We start from the raw sequence: 19,620 nt of genomic DNA, 5'->3' as shown, positions 1-19,620 counted from the left end.
GGTCCGATCTTGACATCACTTCTATTTTTACTTTGACCCAGGGGCGGACTGACAACTCATGGGGCTCCTGGGCAAAAGGGGATCATGGGGCCCCTGGGTCCTCACCCACACTCAAACCACACCCAAAAAAGCCTATGAAAGGTACTAGGGGCATCTCATTGGGCCCCCTACTGATTCTGAGCCCTCAGGCAGTGCCCAAGTGCCCAATTGGTCAGTCTGCCCCTGCTTTGACCAGAGACTCCATAAGTCGATGGTCTAACAATATATACTTTTCCCTTTCACATAACTTTCTATTAATGTGCTTTGATACAGCACTTTGGGAACATCCAACTTCTTTTGCAATTCCCTTTTGAGGCTTTCCCTCCTTATGAAGGGTGTCAGTGATGGTGTCAGGTCAGCAGTCTTTCCCATGATTGTGATTCCTACTGAACCAGACTGAGAGACCATTTAACCTCCTTAGCGGTTTTCCTGAGTGTAGCTCGGGGTAAAATTTCAATACCAAGACCGGTAACCCCGAGCTACACTCGGACTTACCATGCGGCGTTCTCCGGGGGTCCTTGTCCTTCGCTCCCGCGATGTGGCCCCTGCACCATCCCCGGCCCGGCCGGCATCCGGCTTCCGTGTTCCGTGTACCTTGTCCTTCGCTCCCGCGATGTGGCCCCTGCACCATCCCCGGCCCGGCCGGCATCCGGCTTCCGTGTTCCGGTCCCTGCAACGTCGGGACGTATGGGCGCTGGAACCGGCGGGAAATTTGAAATTTTTAAAAAATGTCATTTTTGCTGTCATTGCTGTTTCAATGCATTTCACATACATTTTGTCCCGAGCGCTTTGTCCTGTGCCCAGCCATCATTTTTACTGTTCTTTCTGCCTGGAAACTGAGAAACGTCCATGGCGTCCAAAAAGCTTCCCTTTAGGTCAAAATTGGTTTTAGACCGGCTAGAGAAGAGCAATAGTAAATCAGAACCACTTGCAGAATTGAGTGATAATGATTCGTGGGGGAAATTCCTCATCAGACACTGAAAACGATTCTGCGACTTTGCTCAGCGATGTGCGAACTTGGCGCTCTATTTCACATTTCAGTGTTTTTGGTTTGATTATATTATTGAATTAAATTTATTAATATTATATTATTTTTTAGGATTATTTATTAAATTATAATTTATGATTTCGTGTTTCAAGTTTTATCCTCCCCGGGATGTTTACTAGACTCTTCAGTGAGTTATTCCAAAAAATTACAGCCTACAATAAAAAACTACATATTTCCATGCAAAAAAATGTACCGCTTTCAGCACAAAAAATCGGAAAGAATCAGACCGCCAGGGAGGTTAAAGGCTCAGGAACCCTTTGCAGGTGTTATGGCTGAATTATCTGATTAGAGTGGGACACTTTGAGCCGAGAATATTCCACCTTTTCACAATATTCTCATTTTCTGAGATTGTGGATTTGGGGTTTTCATGAGCTGTAAGCCATAATCATCACAATGATGACAAATCACGGCTTGAACTATCTTGCTTTGCATGTAATGAGTCTATCTCATATACCGTATTTGCCGGCGTATAAAACGACCCCCAACATTTCCACTCAAAATATAGAGTTTGTTATATACTCGCCGTATAAGACTACCCCCTCTTTCTTTTTGCTGGTGCCATGATAGGGTTGATAGGGGTTTGACTGCTGGACATTTTCTATGCTGTATTGTACTGTACAATGGTCCAGTACTGTGGTTGGCTGTTGGCTGTATACAAAGCCTGATTGGATTGGTCCCTGCTCCCTGTCTGCCCTCCCTGTCTCCCTGTCACTACCATGTCCCTGCATCTCCCTATAATTGGCACTAGTGCGCAAGTCCGCATGTGCGAGCCCTGCGTAGACAAGGGGCGGGCCGGAGCGCTGCTGCTTCCCGCCGAGCAGAACGGGCTGGTCACGCTGAAAAGGCTGGCACCCCTGTATCGCTGCTGATGCTCGCCGCAGCCACGCTGATGACCCGCCGCGGCCTCACTGGATACCGTGCGATACTTTATGGTATGTAGAATGAGGTGGGCGGGCACCGCGCAAGTATCGGAAGGCCACTATGGCAGCTATGTCTATTGCAACTGAAGTGCACCCGGCGTATAAGACGACCCCCCCACTTGGAGGCATGTTTTTCAGGGCAAAAAAGTCGTCTTATACGCCGGCAAATACGGTATTAGTTTCACCTTTTAAGTTGCTGCACTGAAATAAATGAACTTTTGTACGATATTCTCATTTTTCAAGTTTCACCTGTATAATCCAGTCTTGAATACATCTCATTTGCATGAGAATAAAACGTATAGTCTCTGTCCTTCATGTGCTTAATTCTCCATATACAGTCAGGTCCATAAATATTGGGACATCAACACAATTCTAACATTTTTGGCTCTATACACCACCACAATGGATTTGAAATGAAACGAACAAGATGTGCTTTAACTGCAGACTGTCAGCTTTAATTTGAGGGTATTTACATCCAAATCAGGTGAACGGTGTAGGAATTACAACAGTTTGTATATGTGCCTCCAACTTATTAAGGGACCAAAAGTAATGGGACAATTGGCTTCTCAGCTGTTCCATGGCCAGGTGTGTGTTATTCCCTCATTATCCCAATTACAATGAGCAGATAAAAGGTCCAGAGTTCATTTCAAGTGTGCTATTTGCATTTGGAATCTGTTGCTGTCAACTCTCAAGATGAGATCCAAAGAGCTGTCACTATCAGTGAAGCAAGCCATCATTAGGCTGAAAAAACAAAACAAACCCATCAGAGAGATAGCAAAAACATTAGGCGTGGCCAAAACAACTGTTTGGAACATTCTTAAAAAGAAGGAACGCACCGGTGAGCTCAGCAACACCAAAAGACCCGGAAGACCACGGAAAACAACTGTGGTGGATGACCGAAGAATTCTTTCCCTGGTGAAGAAAACACCCTTCACAACAGTTGGCCAGATCAAGAACACTCTCCAGGAGGTAGGTGTATGTGTGTCAAAGTCACCAATCAAGAGAAGACTTCACCAGAGTGAATACAGAGGGTTCACCACAAGATGTAAACCATTGGTGAGCCTCAAAAACAGGAAGGCCAGATTAGAGTTTGCCAAACGACATCTAAAAAAGCCTTCAAAGTTCTGGAACAACATCCTATGGACAGATGAGACCGAGATCAACTTGTACCAGAGTGATGGGAAGAGAAGAGTATGGAGAAGGAAAGGAACTGCTCATGATCCTAAGCATACCACCTCATCAGTGATCATGGTGGTGGTAGTGTCATGGCGTGGGCATGTATGGCTGCCAATGGAACTGCTTCTCTTGTATTTATTGATGATGTGACTGCTGACAGAAGCAGCCGGATGAATTGTGAAGTGTTTCGGGAATATTATCTGCTCATATTCAGCCAAATGCTTCACAACTCATTGGACGCTTCACAGTGCAGATGGACAATGACCCAAAGCAGACTGCAAAAGCAACCAAAGAGTTTTTTAAGGGAAAAAAGTGGAATGTTATGCAATGGCCAAGTCAATCACCTGACCTGAATCCGATTGAGCATTTCACTTGCTGAAGACAAAATGAAGGGAAAATGCCCCAAGAACAAGCAGGAACTGAAGACAGTTGCAGTAGAGGCCTGGCAGAGCATCACCAGGGATGAAACCCAGCGTCTGGTGATGTCTATGTGTTCCAGACTTCAGGCTGTAATTGACTGCAAAGGATTTGCAACCAAGTATTAAAAAGTGAAAGTTTGATTTATGATTATTATTCTGTCCCATTACTTTTGGTTCCTTAATAAGTGGGAGGCACATATGCAAACTGTTGTAATTCCTACACCGTTCACCTGATTTGGATGTTAATACCCTCAAATTAAAGCTAACAGTCTGCAGTTAAAGCACATCTTGTTTGTTTCATTTCAAATCCATTGTGGTGGTGCATAGAGCCAAAAATGTTAGAATTGTGTCCATGTCCCAATATTTATGGACCTGACTGTATCTACAAGTTTACATTGGTATATAATTTTTTTTAAGGATTTCAGAGACCTACTACGGTCTCTCTGCACAGGGGACGTCATAGCCATCTGGGGATCCATGCAGAGATTGAAATCACCTGCCAAAATTAAATTGCCTTTTTTGAAATCCATTAACTTCCTCTGAGTATTTTTTAGGAATACCTCCGGTTTCCTTAGTCGGGCAATAAATATTTGCTAGTGTGCAGTCTATTTCCTGTAATTTTCCCTTCAGAAACAGAAATCTCCCTTCCGGATCTACCAATCTGTCTTCCAGCATTTGGTATGTCTTATGAAAAGATCCCAAGAAATATACTCACGTGTTTGAAAGTTGATGTTTTCTGAAAAAGACAGAAAAGATTTGAAATGCAGAGTGAGTTGACAAGAGGATATGAGTTACAGAAACATCTATCGACGTGACATAAGTCAAAGGAAACTCCAAGCAAATAGCTAAATACGGAACGCTGATACAGCATGTTTGTACCTGTCAAAGGATTTGTAATTCTGTTTGGTTGATCGTATGATTTATACCTATTTTCCACACAGTGGTGCCAGACAGTTGACACGTGTGCAGGGGCGGACTGACAACTCATGGGGCCCCCGGGGAAATAGGGGATCATGGGGCCCCTGTGTCCTTGCCCAAACTCAAAAAAGCTTATGAAAAAGGAACCAGAGGCATCTCATGGGGCCCCCTACTGACTCCGGGCCCTCGGGCAGTGCCTGAGTTTCCAAATGGTCAGTTCCTCCCTGCACGTGTGTTAACAATTAACAATTGTACCCCTGAGAGCCACCGGGCAGTGGTGTATTTAGGTTTTGTGCTGCCCTAGGCAACACAAAAATTGCCCCCCCCCCATGGAGAGACCTTGACACCGACCAACACCCCCCTCCCCCACGAAGAGAGCCTGACACTGACCAACAACACCCCACTCCCACCCGAGAGAGCTTTCCACTACCATCACCCCCCATACACTGGCAACCCCCCCCCACCCTACAAGAGAGAAGATACTTCACAGCTCCAGACATCCCTGGGAACAAGAGTCAGGCTCTGCATACACCATCATCCCACCTGGTCCCCATGCTGTGTGAGCCCCTTCTTCCATCCCTTCTTTTGGGGGGTGGTGTTGCCTCCCTGAAAAATGCCACCCTAGGCAAATGCCTTGTGGTAAATTTATTTATTTATTTATTTCAGGTACTTATATAACGCCGTCAATTTACGCAGCACTTTACACGTATATTGTACATTCACATCAGTCCCTAATGTACATTCATATACTAGGGCCAATTTAGAGAGGAGCCAATTAACCTACCAGCATGTCTTTGGAGTGTGGGAGGAAACCGGAGTACCCAGAGGAAACCCACGCAGGCACATGGAGAACATACAAACTCCAGGCAGGTGGCACTGTGGTTGGGATTTGAAACGACAACGCTAGTACTGCCAGGCGGGAGTGCTAGCCATTTAGCCACTGTGCTGCCCATATACGCCCCTGCCACTGGGGAACTGTGACCTTGGCTGCTGTTAGAAACCGCAGGGTCCCATACAGCCAACCTGACAGGGCCCCTTGCCAAAAAAACTCAGTTTACTATGCTTCAATTATAAATGAACACCACGAGTGATCAGTACTGATCCATTATTGTGTTCATTCAGGAAAGGAAGGGGCTGGTAAATGTAACATGCTGAAGGATCCTATTGTGTGTGGGAAGGAAAGGAGGAAAGCCATAAGTATTGTGGGAGTGGGGGCACATAGGGGGCCAGTGCAGCAGGGGGAAACATATGGTGTACAGGGAGGGTAATTGGTGTGGCAGGCGGGGGGGCAGTTACTGGAACCGATCCCCTGTATGCCTCTCTCTGCAGCAGCTGAAAGCCAGTGGAAAAGGAGAAGAAGCCAGCTTTCAGCTGCTGTAGAGAGAGCCATACAGGGGATCGGTTCCAGTAATGGCCCCCCCCCCGCCGTGCCAATCACCCTCCCTGCTCACATCTGATTCACCCAGCCTGGGCCCGTACAGGAGGACTGATGGCACCCCCTTAATCAACCATTTCAATTGTACACTTATGTCACTTTGTGTAGTCATTAACACCCTATGCCTTCCCACTCTCAATTTTTTCGTAGAATTTACACACATTTCTGCATGTCATAAATAGGGCCCATTCACTTGCCCAATGCGCGTTTGTTGCAGCAAAGATGCTCAAGGGCCAAATGTTGGCCCCACACACGTGTTTCGTTACATTACAATTGCGCAGATGCTGGCTGCAATTCCAAAGTGCTTAGTGCAAATGGGGCTCTACACTTTCAAGGCAGAGGCCACTTGACACGTAGGGGCTCATTTACTAAAGAAAAATAGGCTGTGCACCTTGCAAAGTGCAGTTGCTCCAAGGCTTTGTGAACGAGGTAAAGATCATATGCAAGGAATACCTTATTAAATAAAAAAAATGCACTTTTGCTTGCACATGATTGGATGATGGAAGTCAGCTGAGCTTCTGTTCATTTACTAAGCTCTGGAGCAACAGTCAGGGGCGGACTGACAACTCATGGGGCCCCCGGGCAATAGGGGATCATGGGGCCCCTGTGTCCTTGCCCAAACTCAAAAAGCCTATGAAAAAAGGTACCAGGGGCATCTCATGGGGCCCCATACTGACCCCGGGCCCTCGGGCAGTGTCCGAGTTTCCAAATCATCAATGGTCAGTCCGCCCCTGTACACAGTCCAATTGCTTTTAATAAATATACCCCCTATGGCACCCATTTTCCGTGGCTTCACATGGAAGAATTGGACAGCAGCTGTTCTACCTACTATGGGGGTTGATTTACTAGAACTGGAGAGTGCAAAATCTGGTGCAGCTGTGCATAGAAACCAATCAGCTTCCAGGTTTTTTGTGTAAAGGTTTAATTGAACAAGCTGAAGTTAGAAGCTGATTGGTTTCTGTGCACAGCTGCGCCAGATTTTGCATTCTCTAGATTTATCCCGGGTTCACATATATGCGGTGCGGTATATTGCATGTGATTCACGCAGGAACCGCACCGCATTCATGTGCAAATCACATGCGATTTGTGTGCGGCAGTGGCGTCCCGAGGCAGGTGCGGGGGGTGCGCGCCACACCAAGTGACACCTACCGCATGGGGTGACACTGGACCCGCTCCACAAAAAAGTAAGTTGTTCCTGCGGGGATTGTCGGCTTTCTTTACAACTTACCTTTTTGTGGAGCGGGTCCGGTGTCACCCCGCATAGGTTGCATGCCGACGATCCCCACAGGATGGTTCGGATCTGCGGATCGGGTCCGGTATGGATCAGGTCAGGTGTCACCCCATATAGGTTGCATGCCGACGATCCCCGCAGGATGGTTCGGATCTGCGGATCGGGTCCGGTATGGATCAGGTCAGGTGTCACCCCATATAGGTTGCATGCCGACGATCCCCGCAGGATGATTCGGATCTGCGGTTCGGGTCCGGTGCGGATCAGGTCAGGTGTCACCCCATATAGGTTGCATGCTGACGATCCCCACAGGATGGTTCAGATCTGCGGATCGGGTCTGGTGCGGATCAGGTCAGGTGTCACCCCGTACAGGCTGCATGCCGACGATCCCCACAGGATGGTTTGGATCTATGGATCGGGTCCGGTGCGGTTCAGGTCAGGTCTCACCCCATATAGGTTGCCTGCCGATGATCCCCGCAGGATGGTTCAGATCTGCGGATTGGGTCCGGTGCGGATCAGGTCAGGTGTTGCCCCGTATAGGTTGCATGCTGACGATCCCCGCAGGATGGTTCGGATCTGCGGATCGGGTCTGGTGCGGATCAGGTCAGGTGTCGCCCCGTATAGGTTGCATGCCGACGATCCCCGCAGGATGGTTCGGATCTGCGGATCGGGTCTGGTGCGGATCAGGTGAGGTGTCGCCCCGTATAGGTTGCATGCCAACAATCCCCCCAGGATGGTTTGGATCTGCGGATCAGGTCCGATGCAGATCAGGTCAGGTGTCGTCCCGTATAGGTTGCATGCCGACGATCCCCACAGGATGATTCGGATCTGCGGATCAGGTCCAGTGCGGATCAGGTCAGGTGTTGCCCCGTATAGGTTGCATGCTGACGATCCCCGCAGGATGGTTCGGATCTGCAGATCAGGTCTGGTGCGGATCAGGTCAGGTGTCGCCCCGTATAGGTTGCATGCCGACGATCCCTGCAGGATGGTTCGGATCTGCGGATCGGGTCCGGTGCAGATTAGGTCAGGTGTCGCCCCGTATAGGTTGCATGCCGACGATCCCCACAGGATGGATCGGATCTGCGGATCAGGTCCGGTGCGGATCAAGTCAGGTGTCACCCCGTATAGGTTTGCATGCCGACGATCCCCGCAGGATGGATCGGATCTGCGGACTTGGAAGCATAATGGATCGGAGTCCAATCCATTACGCTCAATCCGCAGATCCGATCCATCCTGCGTGGATCATCGGAGGAGGTGTCACCAAGTGTTACCGCACCAGGTGAGACCAACCCTAGGGACGCCCCTGGTGTGCGGCGTTTTGTATGGCTCTAATCGCACCGCACCCGCACCAAAAATGTGCAGGACCCTTTTATTGGTCCACACTAGAGTCGGATTGCACGGGTATTCACACCTATGTCATCTGATTCTGCACATCGCACCGCGTTTTGAGGACCGTTTTCGGGGGTGTTGTTAAGTTAACATACACATCCGCAGTGGTGAACCCCGCCCCCTTGTGACAACATGACAGTGTATAAGAACTGTCATTGGGGGGGGGGGGGGCTGCAGTCAGACAACGGGAGCCAGCTTCACGAGCGGAGTGCTTTTTTTTTTATTTATTTGGGTAGTGGCGGCGGCGAGCTTCGCGATTGATGATGGATCTACTTCGGGGGATTTTTTTTATTTTTAAAGAAGGACTAGTCACAGACTGTCTCCTGTCATTTTTAAACTACACTTTTTGTTTTGTGAATTGGTACCCCATACTCATTTACACGGTGTACATATTTTATATCATTTAAAAATAAATTGTTCGCATTTTAATATCTTTTTTGTCCTGTTTAAAATGATAACATTTTGGTGTAAAGCATTGCAAAGTTATTTACAAATAAAGTAGATTTTTTTTTTCAGATTTGTACTTTTTTCAATGTGAAACGTGTAAATATATGTTAAAGGTGTATAAATATTAACGACCAATGAAAAATAAAAATAAAAAAATGTTTTAATAATAGTTTATGAAATAAAAATGAACAAAAAAAAATAAAAAATCAGCAGGAAAATAATAATTAAAGAGAGAAGGAGAATAAGCAGTTAATTAGGGCTAATTAGAATAAATGAAGGGTTAATAAGGAGTTAAACAGAGGAACATTTATCCCAGGTTCACACTATGCGGTGCGGGACACCGCATGTAATTCGCACAGGAATCGCGGCGCATTCCTGTGCGAATTACATGCAAATGTCTGTGCGGTGCAATTATACACTTTGTATGGCTTAAATCGCATCCGCACCAAAAAGATGCAGGGCCTTTTTTAAAATCCGCACCCAAATCGCATCACAAGGGTTTTCTCACCCATGTGATGCGATTTCTGGCAATCGCATCGGATTTAGCGATCTGTTTCGGGGAGTCATTAATTTATCATTGACACCTGCACCAAATCGCATGAACATGGTGAGATTGTAAAGCAGTGCCGTAAACGCACAGGATTTGCAGCGTTTCCTGCACCGCTTTGGTGTGACCCGGGTCTTAATTAAAAAAAACAAAAAACTTTTTTTACTTGACAGGTTGCTTTTAACTGACTTCACCTGCAGATGGAAGTTCATTCATTTGATCTGTAGATGAATAAACAGAAAGATATAAAATGAAACAATGTTTATTTTTATCTTTCTGCTAACAGCTTCCCGACTGCCCTATAGCAGATATACTGCTACAGGGAGGCAGGGGTGCACAAAATCACACACATATGTATATATATATATATATATATATATATATATATATATATGATGTTGAATTTTCGGGTAAGGAGCGTGTGCACATCCTACCCGCGCCGCTATTTGTGGCCTGGGCTGTCAACCATCAGGTCATGGCTGGAAGTGATTACTCGCCGGCACCCGGTGATCAAGCAGGATTACCGACGGAGGGAGAGAACTGTAATTAAACAGAACAGATTTCTCCCCTATCAGCTCCTGCACACTGCTTTCCATGGCTTTGCATAGCAGAGCCATACAAAGCAGTGTGCTTACAGTTGAAAACACACAGCACAAAGTTAACCCTTTGATTGCTCCAGATGTTAACCCCTTCCTGCCCAGAGCCATTAGTACAGTGTCAGTGCTTTTTATTAACACCGATCACAGTATTGGTGTTACTGGGGATGTCAGTGACACCAAGTCCATTCCCCCCCCCCCCCCCAGTGTCAGAATGCCCGCCACAGTCCCGCAGTCCCACTATAAGTCGCTGATCGCCGCCATGACTAGTGCACCCGAGATAGGTTCATCCAGACCCCACTACACCACCATTACCCTTCCATACCAATCCCCTTTACTTACTATACTTACAGAAAACACAACACCAATTTTGGAGTAAATGGCCAGCACGGCCTTTTATTAACCAATCAAGTTTAAACACATCAACCATTCCTTATAACAGAAAACATAAAGAGTTGTCGTTGGTCTTTGAAGGCACCACCAAAACGATCCGAAATGCACCTGCGGACAACCATATTCCACTAGGCCTCCAGCCGCAACCAACCAGCTCGGAGACAACCATACTGTCCGCAGTGCAGCACCACCACCTTCCAGTTAAACCTCGGTTAACTGGGAATGTTCCCGGGCACACCATACCAACGATGGGTCCCACACCATTTTGTACCTCCAAGATAAGAACCGCCTCCAAAGACCAACCACCGCCACAGCACGCTGGGTGAGCCCTTACCCATGCGTGCCACACCACAACAAACCCCTCCGAACTCCATCCCTTAGACCCAGAGACCAGAAATCCGCTCCAACCGCAGTCAGATGTACCCCAGCACTCCAAGTATCCACCTCTAGCTCCAGATGCCGGACCACCAGCCCCCCATTACGGACAAAGAAGCGCCCCACCTCCTTGTCAACCTTCAGATCGATGCCACCTGCAGGAAGCACCAGGACATCCAGTGGGCCATCCCGCTGAGTCAAACGCTGCCCCCCTGCAGCACACGACCCCACAACATACCGGGCACACCCATCCAGCCGACAGAAGCTTCCTGCCTAGCCAACCCCAGCTGCCTACCAGTAGGCCTAACATCAGCCCACCGGGCCCCCCAAGAACACATAGGAGTGACCCAGGATCCACACCAGGCCACACCGCTCCCTCTGAAAGAAAAGGACAAGCAATACCCCCAGGACAATACATCACCCAGACAGGACAGGCACTCCCCCCAGGCCATGACAACAGAACACGAGACCCCACTAGACCCCCAACAGATGCGGACGAACGCACAGTCGAAATCTCCGTGAATCCCACCTACCAATACGTGCGACCCATATCCAACAAACCCCACCCGGCAGCTTCCGAAGTAGCCCCCATCCAAAGCGAATGCGAAGCACACAAGGACGCATCCAACCAGCCGCCGTGAAACACCGTCAGAAAACTGACACAAAGGGAATTAAGAGGACCCCGCAGCGTGCTGGAAAAAAGGACCCCTGCCCCACCGGACGATGGGATAGAAAATCTGGCACCGCACCCACTGGGCACACATAAGATGCTGGAAGAGCAAAGAACTGCACCCCATGCACCACGCCCCAACTGGTCCGTCCTAGACCGATGGACGAGCACCTCCACCCCAGTAAACCCAGCACACGACCACATCCCCCAATAACCCCCCAATAACTGATGTAGATGGACTACCAAACTCACCAAAATGCAATGCCCCCAAAAGGCCACCGCAAAGGCCGTACCGAAACAAACACCTCGAAGCCCGAAAGACACACAGACCGCAGGCGCACAAACCAAGACCCTAGCAACTCAACGGACACCGGATGCCGTGAATCCCTTCAGCGATGAGCCCTACGGGAACCCCGAAGGGCCTGTCGAACCCAAAAAGGCTTTCGTGAAAACCCCGACACCCCAGCAACTTAAGAAGAAGGCCAAACCAGCCAACCGGCAATCAAACACAGCAGCCGACACCCCCCGCTCTAATTTCCGTGCCAAAATTACAACACAGCGAACCCACCTCAGGCCCCCACAGATCAATATTTTACCCGCTGCAGCAGGTCCACCACTCCCGCCAGTAAAAAAAAAATGCACCTGCGGACAACCATATGCCACTAGGCCTCCAGACGCAACCAACCAGGTCGGAGACAACCATACCATCCGCAGTGCAGCACCATCACCTGCCAGTTAAACCTTGGTTAACTGGAATGTACCCGGGCACACCATACCAACGATGGGTCCCACACCATGTAAGTCGAGTATGCAGACCATGTCGCCACACTCCCCGACTACCGGATCCAGCCTGCAACGACCCCAAGGCAAAATCCCACAGCCAGTCGGGACAAGGAACCCCGCGGTGCTCCTCCCCCAGCACCAACCCCCGGAATGTGTCCCACTGAAAATGAGCCAAAGCGACAACCAGAGTTTGCTCAATCCCAGGAAGATGCACAGCATGAAGAAAAATGGTCAGCTGCAGGCAACGCAACACGAAATGGCGAAGCAGGCCAACCACCGACCGCGAAGAAGCCGAGACCCGATTGAGGACCCGGACCACCCCCAAAATGTTACACCGAAAATGAACCTTTACTTCCGAAAAATGCTCCCCCCACACGGCAACTACCAGCACCACCGGAAAAAAATACCAACACCACCAAGATACGAAGAACAAACCCCCCGCCTCCCACCAGGAAGCAGGCCATGGAACTGCGCTCCACCGACTTCAGCAAAAGGCCCCATACCCCACGGAAGCCGTCGCATCCGGGAACAAATCCAGGTCAAAATAGCTCCCAGGGCCAGACATCCACAGAGCTCGCCTGTTGAAGGAATCCAAAAAGGTGAGCCAAATCTGCAATCGGCGGCAGAACACCCAACCCATCGGCAGTATACGGTAAGCGAAGGTAAGCTTTGCCCAACAATGACTGCCAGGCCCGCAGCTGAAACTTACACTTGCCCAGTACCCCACTAATCTCAACTTTGAAGGCCAACAGCTTGTCCTCAGGCAGCCGGCCCTCCACAGCTCCGGAATCCAAACAACGCCCAGGAAAGTAATCACCGCAGCCGGGCCCTCCGTGTTGTCCAACGCCAGCGGAATAACGAAACGTTGTGCAATGTGTTGCAAAGTGGCCAGCAAAAACTGCACATACCCCGGAAGCTGGCGGACCCACACAAAGAAATCATCTAAATAACGGATGACCGCAGGCACCCCGGAGACATCCCATTCCATGCATGAACTGAACTTCTCGAACAAAGCGTAGGATATAAAACACCCCATGAGAAGGCACTTCACAACATAAAACGAGCCCTCCCAACGACAACCCAAAAACACGAAGACCGGCCGGATGTACCCACAACAGCCGAAGCGCTGACTCAATATCCCAGAACGCCAGGAGCGCACCATGCCCATACCGAAGAACCCAGAAAACTGCCGCATTGAACGACGTATAATACACCGCACCTGACTCCGTATCGATGGCGTTGATCACCGACCCCACTGCCAGGAAGGACAGGTGAGGAATTAACTGAAACGCATGAGGCTCCTTTTTGGGCACAACCCCCCAAGGGAGAAAAAGGAAACGGGCCGCCCACGCGGTCTAAACCCACTTCCTTACGCAACTTATCCGAAAAACACCGCTGCATACTGCAAGGCCGACCGTGAGTTCCGCGCTAAAAGGAGGAATCGAAGTCAAAGTACACGGGATGCGGAAACCCTCCGAACAAAACTGGAACCGCCAGCAGAACCCCTACGCTTTGAGGCTGATTGTCCCGGGGAGAACGAACCACCAGCCCACCCCGAAAACAGACCAGAGGGCCTCGCCGGAGTCATGAGCTGTATCCAAAGGCCACGGACCGTATTGTCCCAGCGCAATGACGGGTAAACCGCCCTACGCTGCTGAAACTGTGCATCACACCGTAGCCCAGCGATCCCCCCTTAAACCCAGGAGCCTTGCTAATAGCATCAAGGGAACAGAAAACGCCGAGCAATGCTCAGGGGCCGTTTCCCCAATGACACTGGCCACAATCGCGAAAGCCTGCAACCAATTAGCAAAGCACGCGGGATAAACGAAAAAGAACGCCGCTTCTCCGCGTCCTCCCACCTGCCCTCGTCAACCCTCGACCCATCGACAGGCAGCCGCTCCAAGAGCAAGAGCGTGAAGATCCCGACATACACACCTCACCCAATCTACTCCCGTACATCCGAATGTCAATGCACACCAACGGGCCCTCGAACCACAGGCACACTGCGAAGCCGCCCGGCCCTGGCACCCCCTGCACCCTCACCCAAAACCGTGGATGGGGCCGCCTAGCCCAGAGCACCGGACCCCGCCGTAACCACCCCGGACCCTAACCCAGAGAAGAAAACACCAGGCCCCTGTGCGTCCCCATTATCCTGCCCAGGCCCCCGCAAACATCCCTACCTGCAGGCGGGAATCACACAGAAACAGGCCCAGCACCCCCACTACCGCCCAGCGCAAAGTGCCGCAACAAGTCCCCAGCCGGACCGCAAAACGCAGACTCCCGCACCAATACCCAACGAGATGACGCCGCCCCCCGACACCGCAGAAGCCCGCCCCCAACAGTTCCCGGAGAGCAGCTGAAAAGAAGAGAGCAGACCCCAAAAAAAAATGGTAACTCACCAGGCTGCCCAGGAGACGTCCCAGCAGCCGCGCGTCCAAAATCCATCGGCGCCGAGCGGCCAGCTGTCGCCCCCGGATCGGGTTCCGACAGCTCGCCCTCCGATCGGTCCTCCTCCTCTCGATGACTGGATGGCCTCCCAGTCCCAGGAGCCACGGGTCCCGCAGGTCTGTGCCGCTCCTGCCGCCCAGCACCAGCCACGCTCCCTGACGACCCTGGGCACTTGCCAGCCCTCCGCCTAGCGCTGCACCTGTGGAAAAATTTTTTTTTTTTTTTTTTTTTTGACGGAGCCACTGCTCCGTGCTGACAGAGGGCCCGCCGGCCGCAGCACCAGACAGCCCGGCAGCTGCAGCAGGACATCTCCCTCGCCGGGCACCCTCCCTGACAGGTGCCTTGTCAGCGGAGGAGCCGCTGTCATCCCGTCCTCACTGCCGTGCGGGCGGGGGGCGGGGCTTCGTCCACGAGTGACCCCGCCCCCCCGAACTCCGCCGAAGCCTAGGATTCCTCCCGGCCTCCCCGGGAGCAGAGGCAGGAGAGCGCCCTGCCAGCGGGGGCCGGAGGGTCCCGAGTGGGGCTCCCATCATGGAGCCGAGCCCAGGGCTAGTAGGGAGAACGGGGGAAAGCTCTCTGGAGGCGCAGACCGCCCAGCACCTGGGCGCTCCCGCCCAACTACCTCCGAGGAGCCCGGGCCCTGCAGAAAAGCAGAGACCCGGCTCCGCAGCCAGGCCCTCCCCTTGGAGGCCGCAGACTCACCCAGCCCGGCCCAACCGTCCTTCTCATCCTGGCCTCCCCACAGGCAGACACAGGAGAGCGCCCTGCCAGCGGGGCCGGAGGGTCCCGAGTGGGGCTCCCGTTCTGGTCCTGAGCTCTCTGTGGGGCGGACAAAAGTGCTCCAGAGGCCTAAGCACATGGGCGCTCCTGCCCCCCTGCCGCTGGTGACTAGCCCGGGCCCCGCAGGGAGGCAGAGACCCGGCTCCGCAGCCAGTACAGCCCCTGCAAGCCGCAGCTGGGCCAATTGTCCCTCCCTGGCAGCTGCCACTGTACCTAAACCGCAGGGAAGGACACCCTGGTGGAGGGCGAGAGGGAAGCTCTCTTTCCCACGTCCAGCTCCCAACTGACGCCCCTCCCCAGAACACTCCACCCTAAAGTGCAGGAGACCCCACCTACACTCTCCTCTACCAACCAGATCCCCCAGCTATCCTTTACCAACCCTAATACTAACATTAACCCTTACACATCTTCCTTCCCACTCTGGGCCTAGTCATGCCTGCCCTGCGCTAATTCTTTTCTTCTTTTTCCGCTGCGGGCATTTCTTTACTAGTAAAAAAAAGAAAATTCCAGCAAATGGAGACGCTATAACTGTCACGTAAACCAATTAATTTACACGTATTGGGATTTTTTTTTTTTAGCAAAGACACGGAGCAGAATACATTTTGGCCTAAATTTATGATGAAATTAGATTTTTACATTTTTTTTTTTACCGGACGTGTTAATAGCAAAAAGTAAAAAATATTTTTTTTTTCTCAAAATTTTTTTATAATAGCGCAAAAAATAAAAACCGCACAAGCTCTATTCATGGGGAAAAAAGGACGTAAATTCCATTTGGGTGCAGAATGCCTGCCGCAGTCCCGCTAAGTCGCTTTTCTAGCCAAGATATGTCGCAGAATGTATTTTGGTCTAAATTTATGATAAAAATTAGATTTTTTAAAATCTTTTACTGGACGTGTTTAATGGCAAAAAGTCAAAAATATTGTTTTTTTTCTCAAAACTTTTTGTTATAGCGCAAAAAATATAAAATGCACAAACCCGTGGGGAAAAAAAGGAGGTAAATTTAATTTGGGTGCAGCGTTGCACGACCACGCAATTGTCAGATAAAGTAACGCGAAAATTGGCCTGGTCAGGAAGGGAGGGGGTGGTAAATCCTCTGGAAGGCAAGTTGCTGAGCAATGTTGTTGATAAACATGTTTTTTTTTTACTTGTTCCAATTGCCGGGACCTTCTCTGTGCACTCGGCAAGGCAGCTGTCATTAATCAGAGCTGAATTGCCTTGTACTGGGACAGGACGGGGGGGGGGGTCCCGGACGCAGGGCACACGTCCTGTGTACAATTGTGACTTTTTTGGGGGGGCTTGTATAACACCCCCAAAGTCTGCAGCTGATTAAAGGCTAACCAGGACTTGCAAGGAACATGTCTGAGCTCTGGTTCACACTGATGCGGTGCGGAATTCTCAGCGTTCTCTGTGCGAATTCCACACCGCATCAGAATCGCACCCCATTCATGCGATCCGCTGCGGGCAGGGGCGGACTGACAACTCATGGGGCCCCTGGGCAATAGGGGATCATAGTGCCCCTGTGTCCTTGCCCAAACTCAAAAAAGCCTATGAAAGGTACCAGGGGCATCTCGTGGGGCCCCCTACTGACCCCAGGCCCTCGGGCAGTGCGCTAGTCTCCAAATGGTCAATCTGCCCCTGGCTGTGGGTGTGTATGTTAACCACTTCCAGTCCAGACACTTTCACCCCCTTCCAGTCCGGACACTTTGACCCCTTCCAGTCCGGACACTTTCCCCCCCTCCAGTCCAGACACTTTCACCCCCTTCCAGTCCGGACACTTTCCCCCCCTTCCTGTCCGGACACTTTCCCCCCCTTCCAGTCCGGACACTTTCACCCCCTTCCAGTCCGGACACTTTCCCCCCCTCCAGTCCGGACACTTTCCCCCCCTTCCTGTCCGGACACTTTCCCCCCCTTCCAGTCCGGACACTTTCACCCCCTTCCAGTCCGGACACTTTCACCCCCTTTAAGTCCGGACACTTTCACCCCCTTCCAGTCCGGACACTTTCACCCCCTTCCAGTCCAGACACTTTCACCCCCTTCCAGTCCGGACACTTTCCCCCCCTTCCTGTCCGGACACTTTCCCCCCCTTCCAGTCCGGACACTTTCACCCCCTTCCAGTCCGGACACTTTCACCCCCTTCCAGTCCGGACACTTTCACCCCCTTCCAGTCCGGACACTTTCACCCCTTCCAGTCCGGACACTTTCACCCCCTTCCAGTCCGGCCCCTCCCCCCCTTCCAGTCCGGACACTTTCCCCCCCTTCCAGTCCGGACACTTTCACCCCCTTCCAGTCCAGACACTTTCACCCCCTTCCAGTCCGGACACTTTCACCCCCTTCCAGTCCGGACACTTTCACCCCCTTCCAGTCCGGACACTTTCACCCCCTTCCAGTCCGGACACTTTCACCCCCTTCCAGTCCGGACACTTTCCCCCCTTCCAGTCCGGACACTTTCACCCCCTTCCAGTCCGGCCCCTCCCCCCCTTCCAGTCCGGACACTTTCCCCCCCTTCCAGTCCGGACACTTTCACCCCCTTCCAGTCCAGACACTTTCACCCCCTTCCAGTCCGGACACTTTCACCCCCTTCCAGTCCGGACACTTTCACCCCCTTCCAGTCCGGACACTTTTACCCCCTTCCTGTCCAGGCCAATTTTCAGCTTTCAGCGCTGTCACACTTTGAATGCAACACTGTACCCATATGAATTTTTTACCATTTTTTTGAGACCAATAAAGCTTTATTTTGGTGGTATTTATTCACCACTGGGATTTTTATTTTTTTTTTGCCATGTGAATGAAAAAGTCCAAAAATTTGAAAAAAAGTGTTTTTCTTATAAAATTTTGCAAGTAAATAATATTTCATCATAAATCTTCGCCAAAATGTATTCCGTTATCTTTTTTAGTAAAAGTAAAAGAAAAATAACCCAAATTAGTTTATAACCAAAAATAAATTTTTAAACATTTTTTTATTTTTATTTTTTTTTATATTATTATTTATGTTTTTTTTTAACATACTGTCACCCTAGCAGTACAGTGTCACCATGGTGACACTGTACTACTTGTGGGGGGTGATGAAGATTTTTTTTTTTTTCTTTTTTACACTGATTGCTTTTACACACATAAAGGCTGTAAAAAAATAATTTCTCCTCTCTGGCTGCATTCTTGCAGCCATTGAGAACTACTGTGTGAGCTGTGTTTGGTCACAGCTTGTCACATGGTACAAGGCTGTTGTGAATAGTCTTGTACCATGTGACCTCTGTGCAGGGGCGGGCTGAAAACTCATGGGGCCCCCTGGCAATAGAGGATCATGGGGCCCCTGTGTCCTTGCCCAAACTCAAAAAAGCCTATGAAAAAGGTACCAGGGGCATCTCATGGGGCCCCCTACTGACCCCGGGCCCTCGGGCACTGCTCGAGTTTCCAAATGGTCAGTCTGCCCCTGCCTCTGTGATCATTCACAGATTTGACACGTAGTAAGCAATGATATCAGAAGTAACATCTTGCTTACTACTATTCATGTGATCACTGATTGGCCAATCAGCGATCACATGATCGGGACCACACACAGAGGTCCCGTACAACGATTGGTGTTCCACTGTGTCTGGAGGACACAGCGGGCACCGGATCGCGGTGCTGCGTGCTTCCAGGGAGCGCGCACAAGCAGACTGCGGGGAGGCCGTTTGTAAACGGCCACCCGACCCTGCAGTGCCACCGTCCGTCCGTTTATATACAATGGCCGGATGGGAGGTGGTTAAGTTAACAACACCCTGAAAGTGGTGCAATGTGCAGAATCGGATGACATAGGTATGGATACCCATGCGATCCGATTCTAGTGTGGACCCAAAAAATGGTCCTGCAGATGCGGTGCGAATAGATCCATAAAAAATGTACGGCTCCGATCGCAGCGGACACAAATCGCAGCACACACAAATCGCATGTGATTTGCACAGGAATGCGGTGCGGTTCCTGTGCGAATCACATGCGATATACCCATGGGCGGACTGACCATTCGAGCACTCGG

General features: G+C 50.6%; 1 protein-coding gene across 1 annotated transcript in view; it reads right to left on the bottom strand.

Moving 5' to 3' along the window:
* LOC149438492 (proteinase-activated receptor 1-like) overlaps positions 1 to 11,181 on the bottom strand; it is a 30,909-nt gene extending 19,728 nt beyond the window's left edge. Inside the window, exons 1-3 of the mRNA XM_089659795.1 lie at positions 11,169 to 11,181; positions 10,915 to 11,085; positions 9,761 to 9,787 (exon numbers count right to left, since the gene is read on the bottom strand). Of these exons, the coding sequence (XP_089515921.1) occupies positions 9,761 to 9,787; positions 10,915 to 11,085; positions 11,169 to 11,181 (211 nt within the window). The remainder of the gene's footprint in view (positions 1 to 9,760; positions 9,788 to 10,914; positions 11,086 to 11,168) is intronic.
* Positions 11,182 to 19,620: the final 8,439 nt, after the last annotated feature.

This window comes from Staurois parvus, unplaced genomic scaffold (assembly GCF_062004578.1).
Source record: "Staurois parvus isolate SC_StPar_1 unplaced genomic scaffold, SC_StPar_1.0 ptg001190l, whole genome shotgun sequence".
Lineage (NCBI taxonomy): Eukaryota > Metazoa > Chordata > Amphibia > Anura > Ranidae > Staurois > Staurois parvus.
Note: the sequence above shows the minus strand (reverse complement) of the source record. Positions and strands in the feature narration are given on the sequence as shown.